Source organism: Oenanthe melanoleuca, chromosome 14 (genome assembly GCF_029582105.1).
Source record: "Oenanthe melanoleuca isolate GR-GAL-2019-014 chromosome 14, OMel1.0, whole genome shotgun sequence".
In the NCBI taxonomy this organism is placed as follows: domain Eukaryota; kingdom Metazoa; phylum Chordata; class Aves; order Passeriformes; family Muscicapidae; genus Oenanthe; species Oenanthe melanoleuca.
The window spans coordinates 7,722,076-7,736,516 of NC_079348.1; the positions used below are offsets into that span (position 1 = coordinate 7,722,076).

At 48.1% G+C, this 14,441-nt stretch overlaps 1 protein-coding gene across 2 annotated transcripts in view; it reads left to right on the forward strand.

Moving 5' to 3' along the window:
- LMF1 (lipase maturation factor 1) overlaps positions 1-14,441 on the forward strand; it is a 139,443-nt gene that overhangs the window by 102,915 nt on the left and 22,087 nt on the right. For both annotated transcript variants that reach the window (XM_056503242.1, XM_056503241.1), the window contains one exon: positions 11,916-12,078. In XM_056503242.1, the coding sequence (XP_056359217.1) occupies positions 11,916-12,078 (163 nt within the window). The remainder of the gene's footprint in view (positions 1-11,915; positions 12,079-14,441) is intronic.

Genomic DNA, 14,441 nt, shown 5'->3' on the forward strand with positions numbered 1-14,441 from the left:
GGTGGGAGAAGTCTGAAATAAAACACTCCTTTTTTTTCCCAAAAGCCTAAATTCCCTCTGAGCTACTGGTGCCCAGCATCCTGAAACATTGAATTTAGGGGGAAAAAAATTAATATTTAATATTCCCTAGATCTGAGAAATGCTGTGGTGCTGCTTTGCTTTGCAGTCCCTCTGCCTGATCTGACGGGGTTGAGTTGAAGTGAGGGTGTGAAGGTGGGTCCTGCTGCCTCCAGCCACTGGGATTTTTGGGAATGCCAAAGCCATGGGGTGGCTGTGCTGGCTGGATTCATGGTGGTCCATGCTGAGAAGATGATGTTGACCTCCAGCATCTCCTGGAAGTGACCCCATGCTCCCCCTGGGAGCAGCACATCCCCATCCCACCCCATCCCACCCCAACCCTCAACGCCCAGAAGGAAAATGCTGCTCCAGCTTTTGGCTTTTTTGTGCCTCTCAGGCCCAGACCTCAAGGTTTTAAAGACTTTCATATGTGCTTGACTCGATGTGCTCTGAGTATTCCCATTGAAGTGAACTAAGTGGATAAGACTTTGCAGGATTAAAGCCAAATGAGTCCTCACCCACCATGCTGGGAAGTCTTGTTGAAGTGGGTCATTGGAGGGAAAGGAGGAGGAGGTGCTTCCCAACTTGCCCCTTTCATTTTATGCTTTTATTTATTTAAAGGATTTTTTTATTCTCTCTCTCTTAGGCAGCTTTGGGGGGAGAAAAGAAAATAAGAAGCCCCAGGCTGTGGTGTAACCACCGCAGGCAGATGTTGTCATGACTACTAAACAAGAAACCTGATTTATAAAATGAGGAAAAACAGATGAACGTGAAATAAAAGAGAGAGAAAAAAAGAGGCAATCTTAAAATATTAACTCTGATGTAGAGAAAAATATAAACAGACAGGGTTAGGAAATTCCATAAGGAATATGACTTGTTTAATATTAATCATAAAGGAAAAGATTATGAGAGCTCCAAAGGGTGCCAAATGAAATACTGCACTCAGCCACTGCTGTGATAAGAGTCCTGGTGGTGCCTTCCCTGGGCTGCCCTTGGAGATGTCCTGGCTGGAAATTGTTCCAGGGATGTTCTTGTGCTTCTGCTGCTTCTCCTGGTGCCTCTCCTCCGCTGCAGTCCTCCTGAGTGCAAACCTCCAGCCAAAAGAACCTGTATTTTTATTGAAAATACGGAAAAGTTGGGAGAAGTGGCTGTGTGGGGGGATGTGGAGGGGTTTCTGTGGGTGGGTCTGACAGGTTAATGATGTCCCAAAGCTGAGTGGCTCAGCTGAGTGGCTGCCTGGTGGCTCTGCTGTGTCCCACTGCTGCTCCTGCTGTCCTTCTCCTGCACCCTGAGCTGGCAAAGCCCCTGGTGATGCTGCACCAGGTGTCACAATTCCTCCAGCAACGCTCCCACACCATTCCCTGTGCAGGACAAGGAGCCCTGAGGCTCCTCAGGACCAGGAGACACCTCCAGGCTGGACCCCTTTGTCACCTGGGCTGTCCCCAGTGCTGTTCCCTGCTGGCAGTGCCCGAGGTGGCCCCACCACGAGGCACCAGGGAGGAGCAGCTGTGACCACAGCTGGGCAACAGCTGGCTGGAAAATCCTGGGCACAGCTGCAATTTGTGCTGTCTGGGATGACATTTCCAGGCTCAGATGGGATGGGAATGCCTTGTGGCACAGCCTGTGCTCCAGCAGGGAATTCTGCAGCTCTGGGATTGCTGCTCCCAGCCCACGTTGGCCCCAGCTCTGCCTTTGGCTCCTGAACAGTTTGGTTTGCAGAAACCTTCAGGGTTCCTTCTTGCTGTCAGGAGAAATTAATCTCCAAAGCCAGACAGAAAAAATCCATGGCCTGAGGGTCTAGAATGGAGATGCTCACCCAACAGAAATTTCCTGAGCACATTCCCCTTGCAGAATCCACCCAGGACACCTGGGCACATCCACTGTCACCTCTCCAGGTGCCTCTGTCCTGCTCCTGATCCATGTCCTGACCTGGCACTGGCTGTGCACACGTGGCCAAAGCTCTGAGCACCGTGGGGATGGGGCAGGAAAACTGGAACAGCCAAGATTTCTGCATCTTTTCCTGCCTCCTTGCATCTTTCCCCAGCTCCCTGCATCTTTCCCCAGCTCCCTGCATCTTTCCCCATCTCCCTTCATTTTTCCTGGCTCCCTGCATTTTCCCAGCTCTCTGCATTTTTCCCCCTCAGTTCTCTGCATCTTTCCCACCTCCCTGCATCTTTCCCCAGCTCAGCAGCCTGGGAACATTCAGATCCCTGCTCCTTCTCATCAGTCCCTTCCCAGTGCTCCTCCAGCAGCACCAGGCAGTGCCTGGCACGTTCTGCTGCCCTGGGGTCTCATTCCCAGCCTCTGTCCCTCTGGCACCTGGCTCAGAGGAGCTCCTTATCCACAGGCCTGTTGGAATCACAGGATGAGGCAATGGTGGATTTTTTTTGCTGTTCCCCTCTGTTGACAAACCCAGTTTGTGGGTGAATAATGAGTAACCTTTGAAAGCCAGCCCCAAGGCTGATGTGGATGCCCTTGGGTTTTGTGGGATGAGTCAGTGTGGAGAGCACAGGACAGGCAGCTGCACTTCATCCTCTGCTGCAGATTCCTGGGAGCTGGAAGAGCTGGGCAGCATTTTTCCAGGGGAGCATCTTTCCCTGATAACAGCACAGCTGCCCCTGGGGTTTGTCAGGGCAGCATCCCCCCTCTGGTGACAGCTCTGCCTGGAATCTCCAGCCTGGAATATTTTTATTTCTCTTCCAAGGCTCCTCTCATATGTAAGCCATCAGTGCAGGGATCTTGCAGCTGTGACCTTACAAGTGGGTGGCATTTTCTGCTTCCTCCCCTGCGTCCTCCGGGATCCACAGCTCATGTGATCCCGTCTGCCACGGGCCAAATCCGGGCTGGGAAAAGCAGGAGGAGGCCACCAGGAAATACCCACTGCACTCATCTCCTGATGGATGGGATCTCCATAGCTCCCAGGAGCAGCCAGGCTCCTCAGGCAGCCCTGAAATCCTCCTTTGTGCCGGCGGCAGGCTCGGAGATAAATGGAGTTTATTAAATCCCGTCCCTTTGGAGCACCTTGTCTTCCTCTGCAAAGTTAAAATCAGGATTTGGGTTTCTTTTGGCTTCTGTTCCTATCTAGTGCTGAACAGACTCCATCCATCCCTGTGTTGGAGGTTTCTTTTGGATTCCTACAAGTAAATAAATCCATATAAATAAAATAAAAGCTCCCCCCAGCAGGGCTGGAGCAATGAACATCCTCATCTCTCATGATTTTCCCTGCCTCCATCCCAGCATCATTTTGCCCCACATAGAACCAACTGCTCAGGGGAGGAAAAAGCTGAAAAACCTCTTTTTTTAAAAATCATTTCATAATTTACACCTCGCTCCCATTGTAACTGGAATTATGAGTAAGGCTGAAAAGAAACTGCTGCAGATGGCAGCATAAAAATGTGATTTTTAACACATTTTGTGTTTTCTCAGGCATCTCTGGTTTTGCCCAGGGTACATTTCATTTGCTATTTATTTAGTCCCACCTCTGACAGCTCAGGGATTGCTAAGCTGCCATCTGGGATGGAAGGAAAATGGGAAAATGTTTGTTCTTCCTGCTTTTTCTTCTTTTGACCTCAGAAAATTTAACAAGGGCTCCATGTCCAGTGGGTGGGCATTTTGTAATTTAAATGTGTCAGTGAGCTGGGTGGTTACAACCAGGAGCTGGGCTTGGAATCCCAGAATCATGGAATGGTTTGGGCTGGAAGGGAACCTCAGTGACCATTCCCAAGCCCTATTCCCAGTTTCCCTATCCCAGGGTGACCCAAACCCTGTCCCAACTGGCCTTGGACACTTCCAGGGATGGAGCAGCCACAAATTCTCTGGAAATCTGTGTCAGATCCTCACCAAGGAATGATCCTTGTGGGTCTCTCCCAGCTCAGGATATTCCTTGATTTCACATTTTTCAAAGGATAAATTTAATTTAATAAATTTAAATGTATTTATTTATTTATGAAGCCATTTTCCAGCAGAGCTGAGGGAAGGATTTGGGACAGAGCTGGTGCCTTGCTGCAGAGATGCTGAGGCACAGTGGCTATTCTGCCCTTCCTTCACATTTCTCCTCTTTTTTTTTTAGTATTTCCATAAAATTTTTACATCCAGTCCTTCACTTGTTTTTTTTATCCTCCAGGCTTTTGCAGCCTGGCTTTATTAAAATCAAATGCTGCCCAGCCCCAAACACAGCACCAGGCTGGGCTTTCCTGGTTTTGTGTTTTCAGCCACAAGTGTTTCCCATTTCTCCACCCCCACGGGCTCAGGGCTCAGGGCTCAGCTCCGTGTGTTCCCCCCAAAATGTGCTCTTGGTTTGCTGGAAAAATCCAGGTCCTCCCAGAGCTGGAAACTCACCCAGCCTTGGCTCCCAGTGACACCGAGTAGCCAACCCAAGTGAAATGTTTCACTGCAGATGTTGCTGAGAGCTTAAAGTTACCCAAAATTATGGATTTAACGAGGCAAGGAAAGGAGCTGCAGAAAGATCCAAATCAGGGAAGCCACCAGTGTTTTCCAGGCTGGTGTCAGGCTGATCAGATGTGACATCCTTGACTTTTTCCTTGCGTTTTCCCCGTGCCTGTGGATGTGCTCACGTCCTTTCCTGTTAGCTTGAAAAGGCAGGGATTGGTTTGAATCCGTGCTGGGCTTGAATTTGGGGAGCAGAGTCCCAGTCCAGCTGTTGTAGATGTCTCCACAATTGGTGAAACCAAAACCTTGGATGTGAATGCTTTTGGAAGGGGATTGTGACACAGTTTTCCCATTTCCCTGTGCCAGGGCTGTCTGAGATTGGCCATACTCAGCACTCCCATCAATATTTATTCCCCAGAACACTGTTTTCCCCATATTCTGTCTTTAATACCAATTTCATCCACATTTTACCAAGATCTGGACTAGAGAAGATGTTTGCTATCAGAATAGATTTTTTTTCATGTGTTCTCCTTCTCTCCTTCCCAAAAATTTGGTTTGCTCTGACTTTGGCAGTTGTTAAATACCTCGAAATCTTGCAGAAAAAGTGATTTTCAAAGGAGCCTGCAGTGCCTGGATGGGGAAAGGGAATGGAAGCATTTTTGCCAGAAGTGTTTTAGCATTCCTTCAATCAAGGAACATAAACAGTTCCATGTGACTTTGGGCCGATCCAGGATTTGACAGCAGGGTTTAATTCACATCATTTCTCACAGAGGGAATTTTGAACCCACACATCTCCTGGTGAAAAACGTCCTAATTAGTAGGGAGGAGGATATTCTGGAAAAGGCTTTCACTTTCTTCTCTTGGTGGTGTTCCACTTTATTACTGCTCACTCAGTAATCATCCAGAGTTAATTACAAGGGAGTTCTGTGTAATGGAGTTATTGATTGGTGCCTATTGACAGCCCATTCCAGGCTGTAATTAAACCTCAGACCAGGATTATTTCTACAGGAATACATTTTTCCTGAATCCTTCTTTTCCTGTGTGTTGGTGTTAGGGGATAATCCTGTCTCTGCAGCACAAATGGCAAAATGAAAATGGTTTTTGTGCTTTCACCAAGCCCAGAGCTGGTCCTTGCTGAAGCTGGTGGGAAAGGCCCCACGGAGCTGAGGGTTGGTTCCATCCCCCAAAACCTGCATGCCTGGAAATTCTGGGGAGGACCAAGGTGCTGGGAATGCCTGGGGTGGAATTTCTCATCCTGGCTGCTGTTTAGAACTGAAGAGCCCTCATTTCAACTCCTGAGTGAGTGAGCTCTGCTTTTGGTTTTGGTTTGCACGTGGCTGGAAATGAGGGAGGAATTCCTTCATGGAAAGGGCTGTGCAGGAATCCCCAGGCCTGGAGGGATTTCAAAGCCATGGGGAGGTGGCACTTGGGGACACTTGGGGTCAGTGGTGGCCTTGGCTGTGGTGGGGGAATGGTTGGATTTAATGATCCAAGGATCAACAATTCCATGATCCTAACCTTAATAATTCCATGATTCCAACCTCAGCAATTCCATTATTCCAGCCTCAATATATCCATGATTCCAACCTCAATAACATGATTCCAACCTCAATGATTCCATTATTCCAACTTCAACAATTCCATGATTCCAACCTCAATGATTCCATTATTCCAACTTCAACAATTCCATGATTCCAACCTCAATAATTCCATTATTCCAACTTCAACAATTCCATGATTCCAACCTCAATAATTCTATGATTCCACCCACCCCAGGGGGTCACAGGGACAATCCCCCAGCCCCTTTTGGCAACCCCACGGGGTTGGGCTCTGCCATGGTCATGCCCTGGCTGTTCCCAAGGCTCTGCATCCCACAGCTCCCGCAGGATTTGTCTCCATCCCCTTCCAGAGGCACATCCAGCCAAGGGCACAGCCCCCCCGGGTAACTCTTTAGGGTTTTGACAGTTTTATAACCCTAAATTTGCACCTTCTGGAGAATGGTGACAGTTAATGATTCATTGCCGTGCTGGAATTTTTCTTATGATGTCTTAATATCCGAGCATGGAGCAGAGCTCAGCAGAGAGGGAAAATAAAAAAACCTGGAGCAAAACACTTCCAGAACAACCTGAATAAGCAGGAATTGCCCAGTGCCATCCAAAATATTTGGGATTATTTTTTTAAAGTTGTTTCCTGGGTATCCAGCTCCAGTTTGAAAGTGGTTTGAAAGGGAGCTGTGAAGAAAAAATCCGTGTGTTCATTCCTCACTCATCAGGAAGGAAGCTGATTTTGATATCACAAACCATCTGCCAGCTTTAACCAAAACAAGCAAAAATTAATCAAAACTTTGTACTTTGGAAAGACCTAAAGTTGTGCTGACAAATGAAAAAAAACCATAATTAAATCATTTTTCACAATCAGTTGATTGCAGAATGGATTTGCCCTATCCCGGGACGTGTTGGATGGAGCTTGGAGCAGCCTGGTCTAGTGGAAGGTGTCCCATGATGCAGAACTTGGGCTAAGTGCTCAGAACTGAGCCTGACCCTTTTTCTTATATATTGATGAATCCACAACTTCTGATTGGGAAAAAAACAACCTTCCCAAGCTGCTCTGTCTGTGGAGGAGGCAGCTGGAGGGCAAGGAATGCTGTTCCCAACATGCCCACGTGGAGACGCGGCCGGAGCAGAGCCCTGTGCCGGACTCCAGCTCTGCACGTGCCATAAAAACCATTTTAACGAGCGGGATGGAGCTGCCCAGCAGAACACTTGGAGCATTAATGGATGCAGGGACTTTTTTAAGGAGCTGTTGGACTTTATGGCTGGAATGAGCTCATCAGCACGAGCGCCGAGTGAAGGAACCCAGGCCTGCTCCGGGGGAGCAACGCGCGGCTCGTCCAGCTCGGGATGGATCCTGGGGTGTTTTCCCAGCAGCTCCTGTGGAGTTTTGTGCTGCTCATGGGATGTCACCAATCCTTGCTGTGTGCCAGAGGGAGCAGGGTCCTGCTGGGATGTCGGGAAGGGCTGCACTTGTAACAACCTGACTCGGATTTGGAAAAAATTCCTCCCCGTGAGGATGGGGAAGCCCTGGCACAGATTCCCAGAGGAAGTGTCCAAGGCCAGGCTGGATGTGCCTTGGAGCAACCTGGGGTAGTGGAAGTTGTCCCTGGCAAAGGGGTGAAACTGGATGAGAATTTAAATCCCTCCAACCCACAATCTGTGGGAACTCCAGTAGCTGGCTCATACAGGAACAAGTTAAAAACCAGTTTGGAGGGAGACACTTCCATTGCTGCACGTTCAGATCAAACCTAAATGTGGGGTGTGCAACAGCAATGGGAAGGATTTGGGTCCCTCTTTAGACCTGAAATTGCAAAAACCCAAAGAAACCTCAGTGCAATTTGTAATGAGTCAAAGCCTGACCCAGACCAAGGATGGGTTTTAGTGAAGATTGTGCATTTCTGTGCCCGTGGTTGTGTCCAAGCTGACCTGCTCCCCTTTCTCCTGCTGCTTCCAATAGTTCTCTGAGTTTCTCTGGGATTCACAAAACCATCTCCTGTCTCGACAGAGGTGATTATTTATCTGTTTTTCTCTGCACTGAACAGCAGAGATTAAATCTTCATACAAATAGCCAATTATAGAGTTAACAAGAAATTAAATTCATAGTGGGGGGAAATTAAAAATTATTGTTGCTGCTATTTAATGGCAATTTTTTTTAATCTGTGCCTGTGATAAATTTTGGGAGAAAACTACATATATGAGTATTTTTCTAGGAATAGCTTAACAAATACACTTCAGTGCAGGTAGAGACTCTACTTTGACTTTTAGACTCTACTTTGGGGCAGCAGGAAGGACTGGATGGTTCTTGAGGTCTCCTTTTTCCCTTTAAATGATTTATAGTCCTTCCAGACTTGCCAGTTTTGCTTTTTGTGTGCCAAAGCTCAATATCAGGAATCCCCAGTGAGGTGATCCTGTCCCCATGCTGAGGACAAGCTCCAGGTAACCCTTGCCTGTGTTTAAGAGTTTCCAGTTTGTTTTTATCCCTCCTGGACAAATTTCCAGCCTGTGCCATAGAATTTGAGCTTCCTCTGCCTACTGGATGTTTGTAACAATCTGGGATTTCAAAAAAAAAAAAAAAACAAACCCAGGCCAAACAAAGAAGCCCAACCTGTAAAAAAGTTATGGCTGGAGGTGCCCATTTTCTGACAGAGAGTTTGGTAACGGGGCAGGGGACAGAAATGTGAGGAATAATTGGTTTTGGGCCTAGAACCAGGAAAACTACTTTTCCAAATTAATCCAGTGAGAGCCATGAATCCACTGTATTTCATATCACACTTCATAAAACTCCAGTCATAATCCATAAAAGTGACATTATTAGATTAAAACCCTCAGTTCCTCCTAGAAGGAGCTCGCTCATTAGACATGCTGTAGTTTTATAACCTCAAAGTTCCTCCCCAATTACCATGATTAATACTGGGCTTTAATAAAAAATTTCTCCCGATCACCACAGGGGTTGATCCCATCTGGTTGGTGTAATTGGGAGTTTCAGTATTGTCCAGCAAGGGAAAGACACTCTGGGAGCACAAATCAGGGCTGAGGATGGATGGGGATGGATGGGAATGGAGATCCAGCTGGGGTTTGGTGGTGCTTGGAGCATGGAAAAGTCCAGGTGATGTGAGCCAAAGGCTGGAATTGCTGTGGGAAGTGGGGATGAATTCTCTTTCCTCATCTGGTGAAGGATCAGGGACGCTCCCTGTGCTCTTCCAGCAGGGATCTGCCCTGGGAAATCCATCCTAAACTGAGCATCCCAACTGGAGCCAGCTCTGAGGGAGCAGAGCATGGAAACTACAGAGATTTCACACAGGAAAGGCAGGATTTGGGGAAATACCTCCCAAGGCTTGGATGGCAGTGGATCCCTAAATCCTGGGAGATGCTGCTGACAGAGATCAGGGCTGGTGGGATTTCGGGCAGGAATTCTTCCCTGCGAAGGTGGCACGGATTCCCAGAGAAGCTGGACAGCAGCATCCTGGGATAGTGGAAAGTTTTGGGCTGGAAGTGGATGAGTTGAAGGTCCCTTCCCACCCAAACCATTCCATGATGATGATGATGATGAAAACACATAAAACTCACTCAGTACGGCCACTTGCTGGCACAGCACCCCTCAGCATGTTTGACAAATCCCGTTTTTTGGCTTTGAAGCAGGAATTCCTCGGAGGTTTGTGCTTCCAGATCCGAGGGGTCCGTGGTTCCATCAGCCCCCGGGTGAGCAGGAGCTGGAAGGAGCTCCGAGCCTCTGCCAGAAGCACTGAAATTAAAAACGTGTCGGCCCCGCAGTTCCACCCAGAACACGCCAGACTCGTGTTATTTTTGAATCCCCCTGATTTTTCAGGGCTGCTGGAAATAAGAGCTCCTGCTCCTGACTTCCAAGCTATAAAGAGAGGTGAATCACTGCTGCAAAAAAATCTCTCCCGTGGACCACCCAGGGCTCCTGCAGAGCTGGGAACCACAAGTGGCAAAGCACAGAAGGATTTTCTTAAACTGCAACTGCACGAGGCAAAATCACCTCGGAACAGGAGCAGAGTTCCCCGAGTGAGAGGTGTGATAATGAAGCCAGGCTGATTAATATGCATGGAGCTAAATCACATTCAGGTCACAGGGTGAGCCCCAAACCTCCACTGTAACGTGTTCCCTTCCAGGACCCAACATGTGTCTGGAATTCAGATAGAAATCACTTTTTTTTTCCTCTTAATTATCCAACTCAGCATAAATTATTATTTTTTTAACGAAATAATAGTTAGGGTTTTTGTTCCTTGCTGTGATTGGTCAGAGCTCTCCTTTTTTTAACAATCTGTGACTTTCTGAAGAGTCCTGCTGGGGTTTTAAAACTTGTAACTTGCAAATCACCGTGTCAGAAACCATGCTGCCAGTCATATAAAATATGAAATCACACGTCCTTGGCATTTATTTGTTGTCATTTTTAATGAGAAAACATGGATTTTTAAAATCAGAACCCTGGCTGAAAGTCCTCAGGCTGAAACTGTCCCCGTGTTCTTGATGTTTGTACTGTGGAGTGGTATTTTGGGAGACCACATGCAAGATATTCTCCTAAAAGGCCAATAAAAGCTAAAATTAAAACAAAATATCTCCTCTTAAAACACACACTTCTATATTTAATGCTGCTCTTTAATTAGAAGTTCCAAGATTTCCTCCTGAAGGGTTTCAGGAGCGTTGCTGTCATGGATCCCTTGGAATAAGCAGGAAGGGGGGGATTCCTGTGGGAGCACCACAGAAATCGAGTCACTACAGAAATCAAGTTATTGTGGCAATAAAATCACTTTGGAAATCTAGTCACTAGTGAAATCAAGTCACTATGGGAATCAAGACACAATGGAAATCAAGAGACAACAGAAATTGAGTCACTTTGGAAATCAGGACACAACGGAAATGGAGTCACTTTGGAAATCAAGGCATTGTGGAAATCAAGTTATTGTGGCAATCAAGTCAATATGAAAATCAAGACAATGGAAATCAAGGCACTGTGGAAATCTAGTCACTTTGTAAATCAAGTTATTGTGGCAATCAAATCACTTTGGAAATCCAGTCACCATGGGAATCAAGACACAATGGAAATCGAATCACTTTGGAAATCAAGACACAACGGAAATCAAGGCACTGTGGAAATCAAGTCACTTTGGAAATGAAGTTATTGTGGCAATCAAGTCACTTTGGAAATCAAAACACAATGGAAATCAAGGCACTTTGGAAATCAAGTCACTTTGGAAATCCAGTCTCTGTGGAAATCAAGTCACTCTGTGGCTGATCCCTCCTGCTGAAAGCACAGGCAGAGCTCACTCTGTGAACCAGGGGCACAGATTTTGGCTGATCCTGGGCTCCAGAAAAGCTTTGCCATCTTGAAAGATCAGCGAGCTCTGTGTTGGGATGCTAAAATCCATTTTGGGATGCTGAAATCCATCTTGGGATCCCAAAATCCATCTTGGGATGCTAAAATCCATCTTGGGATGCTGAAATCCATCTTGGGATGTTAAAATCCATCTTGGGATGCTGGAATCCATCTTGGGATCCCAAAATCCATCTTGGGATATTAAAATCCCTCCTGGGATGCTGAAATCCATCTTGGGATGCTAAAATCTGTCTTGGGATGCTGGAATCCATCTTGGGATGATGAAATCCATCCTGGTATGCTGAAATCCATCTTGGGATGTTAAAATCCATCTTGGGATGCTGATATCCATCTTGGGATTTTAAGATCCTTCTTGGCATGCTGAAATCCATCTTGGGATATTAAAACCCATCTTGGGATGCTGGAATCCATCTTGGGATCCCAAAATTCATCTTGGGATGCTGGAATCCATCTTGGGATGTTAAAATCCCTCTTGGGATGCTAAATTCCATCACCGCACGCTTTTGTTGGCGTTCTGGGAGACCCAGCGCTCTTCTGCTGCCTCGTTTCTCATGCAGGTGCTCCTGATCATCAGTGGGAACCTGAGTTTCCTGAACTGGCTGACCATGGTGCCCAGCCTTGCCTGCTTTGACGACGCCAGCCTGGGGCTGCTGTTCGGCGCGGGGCTCAGGGCACGCGCGGCGCGGCTGCAGCTCCCGGGGGCACGGCGGGTTTCCCTGGGTGAGTGATCCCAGCAGCAGGGGAGTGGGGCTCTGCTCTGCCTGCCTCCAGAGCTCTCGTACTGGAGGCAAAGCTCTGCTCGTCTGTGGGCAAAAGGTGCCTGGAGCTCGTGGTGTGAGGGTGGTGGTTGGGTCATGAGGGTCTGTGGGGACAGTGCCATGGGGACAATGCCATGGGGACACTGTCTTGGAGACATTGTCATGGGGACATTGCCATGGGAACACTGACTTGGGGACATTGTCATGGGGACATTGCTATGGGGGCATTGCCATGGGGACACTGCCATGGGGACACTGCCATGGGGACACTGACTTGGGGACATTGCCATGGGGACATTGTCTTGGGGACAGTGCCATGGGGACATTGCCATGGGGACACTGTCCTGGGGACATTGCCATGGGGACATTGCTATGGGGGCAATACCATGGGGACACTGTCCTGGGGACATTGCCATGGGGACATTGCTATGGGGGCAATACCATGGGGACACTGTCTTGGGGACATTGCCATGGGGACATTGTCTTGGGGACAGTGCCAAGGGGACAGTGCCATGGGGACACTGTCTTGGGGACACTGACTTGGGGACATTGCCATGGGGGATTGCCATTGGGACAGTGCCATGGGGACACTGCCATGAGGACATTGCCATGGGGACACTGACTTGGGGACATTGCCATGAGGACATTGCTATGGGGACACTGACTTGGGGACATTGCCATGGGGGCACTGCCATTGGGACAGTGTCATGGGGGCATTGCCATGAGGACATTGCCATGGGGACATTGCCATGGGGACATTGCCATGGTGGCATTGCCATGGGGGCATTGCCATTGGGACAGTGCCATGGGGACACTGCCATGGGGACATTGCCATGGGGCACTGCCATTGGGACAGTGCCATGGTGGCATTACCATGGGGAAAGTGCCATGGGGACACTGCCATGGGGACACTACCAAGGGGACATTGACATTGGGACAGTGCCATGGGAATTGCCATGGGGACATTGCCATGGGGACACTGCCTTGGGAACTTTGCTATGGGGACATTTCATCTGGGACATGTCCTCTGCAGGACCAATTCACAGCAAGTCCAGGCAGCTGCAGCTCCTGAAAGTCAGTCCTTGCTCTGCCCCCAGTGACTCAAACTCAAATAAGAATGTGGAGTAGAATGATTTAACTTCAGGGTGGTTTTAAATTTTTTTATTCTTATTTTCGACTGTTTAAAGTCAAGGATGAAACACCCAGTGGGACTTGAGGTGGGGTTAGAAGCTGGGCTCTCACATTTGCCCTCCTCACTTGCCCTCCTTCAAGGCGTGGTGAAGAGAAGGTTCCAGAGAGAACTTAGAGCCCTTTCCAGCTCCTAAAGGGGCATCAGGGGAGCTGGAGAGGGACTTGGGACAAGGGGTGGAGAACAGGACACAGGGGATGGCTCTGAACTGGCTGCAGGTTAATAAGGTTTATAACCTCAAAGCTCCTCCCCAGTGACCATGATTAATACTGGGCTTTAATAAAAAATTCCTGCTGGGATAGGTGGGAAATTGGGAAGGAATTCCTGGCTGGGAGGGTAGGAGGAAGACTATGACACAGGGTGCCCAGAGAAGCTGTGGCTGCCCCTGGATCCCTGGAAATGTCCAAATCCAGGCTGGACAGGGCTTGGAGCAGCCTGGGATGGTGGAAGGAGCAGCTGCTGGTGGCCACCATCATGGTGGGGAGAGAATTCCCCAGCCCAGGGAGGAGAAGAACTCCTGTTCATCCCATGAATGTGGAAAAGCAAATACAAGGGAGGTTGTAACTGGAAAAAAAAAAAAGCTGAAGGTGGCTGATTCCCCCTTCCCAAGCTGCCCTGATCCAGAAGAAGCAGCCCTGGGATGTTTCTCATGAGGCTGCAGAGCAGATGGAGAGTGGTGTTTGCAGCATTTTTATAAACCGCATATAAGCAACAAATTGCCTGTAATATCAACAACAATCACAGCTGCTGGGGTTAAATATCCCAAACATCTGTCAGAGGAAGGAAAAATGTCAACAAGAGGCAGCATCTGTCTCCAGGCTTTTCTACCAAGAAGCAGCTTATTAACCAAAAATGGGAGTTCCAGCAGCGCAGCTTCGTTAAATTTCGTGTCTTTTATTTCACTAATTTTGCTGGAATAAATCTTTATCAGCTTTTCCCCTCCTGGAGCTTTGCTTTAGAGGCTGTGAAAGTCTCACAAAGTTTTCTGCCACCTCCATTTAATGTCTCCAACCCCAAACAACACCGAGGCTGCAGCTTCTTTTTGGGAGGAGAGGCCCAAGGGAGTCACTGTGAGGGGGAGGCAGATCCTGTTTTGAGGAACTTGCACCTTTTCTGTGATGTTCTCCAGAAAGTCT